Source organism: Macaca thibetana, chromosome X, assembly GCF_024542745.1.
Source record: "Macaca thibetana thibetana isolate TM-01 chromosome X, ASM2454274v1, whole genome shotgun sequence".
In the NCBI taxonomy this organism is placed as follows: Eukaryota; Metazoa; Chordata; class Mammalia; order Primates; family Cercopithecidae; genus Macaca; species Macaca thibetana.
The window spans coordinates 113,943,272-113,949,536 of record NC_065598.1 but is presented as its reverse complement, the minus strand read 5'-3'; the positions used below and the strand labels follow the sequence as shown (position 1 = coordinate 113,949,536).

Sequence of the window (6,265 nt, the reverse complement as noted above, 5' to 3'; positions counted from 1 at the left end):
CACCAGACTCCCCCGTCCCCCGTCAGACACCTGAGTATATCAGAGAAGAAAGCACTGGTGTTTTGTCAACAAGTGGGTGTCACAATTTGACTCTCTGAGCGAAGGGACAGGTTAGTTGTGGTAAGGGGACTCTGTCCTTTTACCTTTGGGAAATATTCTCAGCCCATTTCTTATTTTTTTTTTCATCTGCAAAATGCGGTTGATTAAAAACTCCACCTCAGAGTACAACTCCCTTTAGTTTACTATATATTTTTTTACTTCTTCCTAAAATAACAGCACAGACACAATAAGGTAGATGCTGATATATATATTTATTGACATAGAAAGCAGCTCACAACATATATTGTTTGGTGAAAAAATACAGAGTATAGAACAGCACTTATATTTCATCACTTTTATCTATACATATATCTATCTGGGTACATAGGTATAGGGAAATATCTAGAAGGGCACTCATCAAAGGGTTGACCATGATTACATAAGGGTGGAAAGATTTGGGTAATTTGTACTTCACTTTTTGTACTTTTTTATTGTTCAAAGATTTAACAATAAATTATACCACTTTCACAAAAAATAAAGCTGTCAAGGAAGTGAGCACACACAGAAAACAGACCCGTAGGCTGCAGGGAGAAGGAGCAAGGACAGAGGTCAGGCTATCTCCCTCCAATGTGCTGGTATCCAAGACCCTTTCTCCTCCACCCCAAAAGATAGCCACTTTGTGGATTAATTCATGCAGTTAGAAGCCCCGCCCCCACCCCAACCCAGTTTTCCCACTACTGGATGCTGAATATAGGTAAGGGTTCACTGAAATCTGGGAGCTGGTTCCTTAGAGTGGCTCAGAGAAGTCAATGTATTCGCCAAGGGCCCCTCTTGACCTCTCCATCTCGGTATGGGTCAGCTCCTGCAGGGTGATGATCAAATTCTCAAAAACCTGGACCTTGTCACTCTCGTTGTCACAGGCTTCTTTTGAGTGACCCTCGTCACCACAATAGGAACAGCGGACTGCGTGTTTTCGCTTCCTGGCTCTACGCATCTCCCCGGGACCATTATTCTTATAGCCAGAACCACCACTGGTGGAAGGAAACTGAGCCCTAGAATTGTGGGGGGAATCAATGACCAGCACTTCATCCTGAAGTCTGGCCCTGTCTCTGAGGGGAGGGGCACCCCAGGATGGAAGTGGAGGGTCCTGAGACTCCACCAGGATCACATCCTCATCGGAGTCGTCGAGGGTATCATCTATCTCTATTACATTGCAGTCAGCACTGCCGATCACTATCGGTGGGGAGCCCTGAAACGCCACAGGGCTGACTGCCCTCTCCACCATTGACTCAGACCTTTTTGGCCGCTTCCGTTTAATAAAAGCATCATCCCAATCCTCTTCCTCCCTTACCATTCTGATTAACTCCAGAAAATCGGGAAGCCGCTCCTGCTCATTTGCATACATCCTGAGAAAATCCTTAAGTCTGAGTCGGAGGTCCCTACTCAGCTCACCGCCTAAAAGGAGCTGCTGCAAGCGAGTCCGGTTTGCATCTTTCTCAGCTATGATGCCTGCCTGAATAGCGTTCTGGAGCTGCACCTCTAAACGGATCACGTAAAGGGAGGTTTTCTCCCCTTGAGCTTGTAAGGTGTTAAAAAATTTACCATGGGCAGTCACACTGCTTTCAGACTCCCCAAACACCAATTTCATGGCTCGCAAGAAATCTGCCACACTTAGGTTAGGGTTGGTCGCCTGAAGCACACGCATGACCTCGCGGGCAGGGCCCCTAAGGGTTTTCATCAAGCGCTTGAGCTTTTCCTCCTCAGACATACTCCAATCTGGCAGGACCCCATTGACTTGGGTCAGCCAGTTTTCAAAGGTTTCTTCCCCCTGGGCTGGCACCACCCTCCCCGAGAACAACTTCATGTTTCTGTCTGCCATGCTGGCCATTATAGGACCGAGACTTCTCCCCAGGGACCTCAGCATGGAATGGGCCCAAGGCGGCAAGGGTGCGTTCTGCCGCCGGCTGTTACTGACACGTGCAATGATGCTAGCCATGACTGACGACGATAGGGTATCTGAATATAAGATGCCTAGACTTTTTAGAGAAGCTTAATCTGCAGGCGGGAGAGGAGAGGGGGTGGCTCTGCGTTCCTATCTCAGCAGGGGCTGTAAAAAAGAAAGGGGAGCTGGTTAATAAGGGAGCAGGCTGCAGCTGCATTCTCTCCCTACCTGAATATCCTGCAGTACATTTTATATTTGCCCACTACCCTAAAAATAATCCTGTAGGAGACTGGCACTTACAACCTCCCAGAGCTACCCGATGGCTGCGTGCTAGCAAGGTGCTTTTTGCAGCCACATCCATCCCTCCCACCAGTCCTCCAACAGGGAGGGCAACTGTTGCTTCAAATTCTAGGTGTAGCAGTGTCTGGAGCTGATATTGGGCTCTCCAAATAGAGTACAATGATCGCAGATTTGTGGAAATAAAATCTCATTAACCTCATGGTCTCTGGTCTCAACCACACCCCCTTCTCAAAGTGCCCCCCACCCCCGTCTCCCTCTTTATTTCTCAGATTCTTACACGAACTCTGAAACAAGAGCGCGCCTTTATTTCATTTCCAGCCTCCGCAACCAGTGCCCTCCGTGGGAAAGCTCCTCTCCGGGTACGGTCAACCTCTGTCCACAGGGGGTCGCAGATCCGGGTCCTCGAGGTTTCAAGATTGCGCCACAGCGGAGAAGGCCAGAGAAGGGAAGGGTTAGTAGCAGCTTCACCCATCCTCCTGCTACCCACAACCTCCGCTGTTGCCAGGCGAAAAATTCTCTCTGCCCCCTCCTGACTATAAGCCAGAGACCAGCCCCCCACCCCCAGCATTACATCTCCCCCAGGAAGCCGTCGGCCTACCAGCTCTGCAATCAGCTGCACAGAATTGAAGTTCAGATGCGGCTTTGATGGCCTGCCACGGAGAAAGGGAATAGGAGTTGGACACACCCACCCACATATTCCTCCCAGAAAGAGATGAGTAGATGCAAAGGAGGTTCGAAGCAAACAGCTTGAGATTCCTACCCACCCCCCCGCCCCACCGCTACCCCTCGCCTCTGCCCCCCACCCCCAAATCCAGGCAAATCTTACCCAGTCCGCAGTATCCAGGTGAACCCCACCTCCTCCCTCAGCGCAGCCGGGCCAAGAGAGTACTCCTACCCCTGCCTCGCAGTCACCGATTCTCCAAGCGGGGCACCGCCCAGTACTGGTGGGTCTTCCCCCACCCCTCTCCCCGCCGGGCAATCGCACCCCCCTTCTTTACCTGTGCTCCGCTGGTCGGCAGCTGATGCTCCCGCGTCGCCAGCTGTAGATTCCGCCTTCTGGTCTCCTCCGCCCTGCAGGGGGCAAAGAATTGAAGCCTCCTTGGCCGCTAAGCGACCAGGGGCTGCCCGAAGGAGCTGCTTCGCACGGCCGCCCAACCAGGGGTAGCCGAGACGAGACAGCGCGGTTCCCAAGGCAGCCGCGGCGGCTTTTATCCTGGGCCAGCTGAGACAAAAGAGCGTGACGAGCGGGCCAGTGCGGCCAATCAGCGAAGTGCGGGGGCGGACGCCCGGCACAGCCTTGGGCAGAGGCGAGTTTTCGCCCGAGGGGGCGGGGGCGCAGCAGGCCCGCGGAGCGTCAAGTGCAGCTTGATTAGACCTATGGAGCCAATCTGCCTGTTACCCGGGAATTTGCGACTCTTTCTTCCTCCCCCAACCCTTCCCTTCTCCCTGGGCTCAACGCTACATCTTAGGCCAGGTGCATTAAACACGAACTGGGTCCAAAATCAAGTGAATAATAAAAGCTCTTCACCTTGGTATAGGAGAAAGAGGGGGAAGAGGGGCAGGGGCGGGAAGAGCATTAGCACGTGCATTGCGGAAACAGGCTTTCACAGACATCTCCTCTTTTATTGTGAAGGAAGTATCAGTATGTCCATTTAACAGAGCGGAGAGCTGGAGAACAAGGCTCTCAACCAATACCCATTCAAGTATGGGTGCAAGACATCAGAGTCATTTGGGGGAGCTTGTTAGAAATGCGTCTTCTGGCCCGGCGTGGTGGCTCACACCTGTAATCCCAGCACTTTGGGAGGCCGAGGCGGACGGATCACGAGGTCAAGAGATAGAGACCATCCTGGCCAACATGGTGAAACCCCGTCTCTACTAAAAATACAAAATATATATATATATATCAGCTGGGCATGTGGTGCGTGCCTGTAATCCCAGCTACTCGGGAGGCTGAGGCTAGAGAATCGCTCCAACCTGGGAGGCTGAAGTTGCAGTGAACCAAGATCGCACCTCTGCACTCCAGCCTGGCGACGGAGCAAGACTCCGTCTCAAAAAAAAAAAAAAAAAAGAAAAAGAAAAGAAAAGAAAAAAGAAAGAAAAAAAAGAAATATAGGCTCTGGGCCCCAATTCTGGTGAATTCAGATTTACTAGGACTAGGGGTTGGGGTGTGGTTTTATATTTAGTATTTTATTATTATTATTATTATTATACTTTAAGTTCTAAGGTACATGTGCACAACGTGCAGGTTTGTTACATATGTATACATGTACCATGTTGGTGTGCTGCACCCATGAACTCGTCATTTACATTAGGTATATCTCCTAATGCTATCCCTCCCCCCCCCAACAATAGGACCCGGTGTGTGATGATCCCCTTCCTGTGTCCAAGTGATCTCATTGTTCAATTCCCACCTGTGAGTGAGAACATGCGGTATTTGGTTTTCTGTTCTTGCCATAGCTTGCTGAGAATGATGGTTCCCAGCTGCATCCATGTCCTTACAAAGGACATGAACTCATTCTTTTTCATGGCTGCATAGTATTCCATGGTGTATATGTGCCACATTTTCTTAATCCAGTCTGTCACTGATGGACATTTGGGTTGATTTAGTATTTTTAACCAGCCCTACGGTTGGTTCTGAGGTGTAGCGAGGTTTGTGAACAAGTAAATGAGCCTGTCTCCAATATCTGTTGAAAGGTATCTGTGGTGAAATGCAACTCCAGAGCAGATGTGCCTACCTGGAATCCATGATCTTCCTGAAATTGTATGCAAAGATTTTGGACTCTGTGTGAAGCTAAATAATGGCCACCCAAATGTATCAAGTCCTAATCCCTGAAACCTGTCAATGTTACCTTATAAAGTAAAACGGTCTTTGCAGGTGTGATTAAGTTAAGGCTTTTCGACTTAATTTTCCGGGCAGACTGAAATCTAAATCGCAAGTGCCCTTATAAGAGAGGGAGAGTCGGTGCACCAAGAAGAGAAGGCAATGACCAGAGATTAGTAATGTGGCCATAAGCAAAGGAATACTAGCAGCCACCAGAAACTGGAAGAGGCAAGGAATAAAGCACAGTCCTACTGACACCTTGAATTCAGCCCAGATAAACAGATGTTAAGCTTCTGGCTTCTAGAACTGTGAGAAATTAAACTTCTCTTGTTTTAAGCCAAGTTTGTGATAATTTGTTACAGTGCTGTCTTAGTCTGTTTGGGGTGCTATAGCAAAATACCATAGACTGGGTGGTTTATAAACAACAGAAATGTATTGCTTATAGTTCTGAAGGTTGGGAAGTCCAACTTCAAGGTGCCAGCAAGGTTGGTTTCTCCTGAGGCTTCTCTCCTTGGCTTGCACATGGCTGCTCTCTTGCCGAATCTTTTCATGGCCATCCTCTCTTTGCATATGTGCCCCTGGGGTCTCTCAGTGTGTCCAAATTTCCTCTTCTGATAAGGACACAAGTCAGACTGGGGCCCACCCTAAGGGCCTCATTTTTACCTTAATTACCTCCTTAAAGGCCCTGTCTTTAAATACAGTCACACTCTAAGGTACTGAGGGTTAGGACTACAGTGAATTTGGGGAGAACATAATTCAGCCTGCAGCACTCCATTTTCCCTTACTTCTGGTTCTGGGGAAGCAAGCCTTCCTTCTCTCATGTAAAGTGTGGTTAAAAGACTCCTGTGGGAACTTTGCGGGGTCAAGGCCACGTGCACTTGGACTGCCCAAGTGCAAAGGAGTTGCTTGTTCTTGACTCCTGGTGTTTGGAAGTGAGTGAACAGTCTGATGCCTTTCAGCTGCTGTTAGGTTCAGCTTCAGCCTGCCAAGGTACTTTACCTGCTTCTTTCTGCCTTCTTATTTCCAACTCCAATACCTAGAACTCCTTGGAGTAAACAATCTACATTTTAAGACAAAGCACCTTCATCTCAGGGGCATGACCTTTCTCTTGTGGATGGAACACTGGAATGGCGGTGGTGGTGGGTGGAGAATTTTGGAGGTGC

General features: G+C 49.2%; 1 protein-coding gene across 2 annotated transcripts; it reads right to left on the bottom strand.

The window, feature by feature from the left end:
- Window positions 1–296: 296 nt before the first annotated feature.
- ZCCHC12 (zinc finger CCHC-type containing 12) lies at window positions 297–3,545 on the bottom strand. Of its 2 annotated transcripts, XM_050776113.1 has the most exons (4): window positions 3,280–3,545; window positions 2,880–2,931; window positions 2,559–2,682; window positions 297–2,146 (listed from the first exon to the last, which is right to left on the bottom strand). In XM_050776113.1, exon 4 carries the CDS (start codon window positions 2,033–2,035, stop codon window positions 827–829), a length of 1,209 nt encoding a protein of 402 aa, XP_050632070.1. In that variant the 5' UTR covers window positions 2,036–2,146; window positions 2,559–2,682; window positions 2,880–2,931; window positions 3,280–3,545; the 3' UTR covers window positions 297–826. The 2 variants fall into 2 exon arrangements, with proteins under 2 accessions (XP_050632070.1, XP_050632071.1); XM_050776114.1 differs by lacking the exons at window positions 2,880–2,931; window positions 3,280–3,545 and having other exon boundaries at window positions 2,559–2,815.
- Between the last annotated feature and the right edge of the window lie 2,720 nt (window positions 3,546–6,265).

Excerpts from the sequence above, each read along its gene's own strand:
- ZCCHC12 (XM_050776113.1), bottom strand. The coding sequence starts at position 2,035 with ATGGCTAGCATCATTGCACGTGTCAGTAACAGCCGGCGGCAGAACGCA.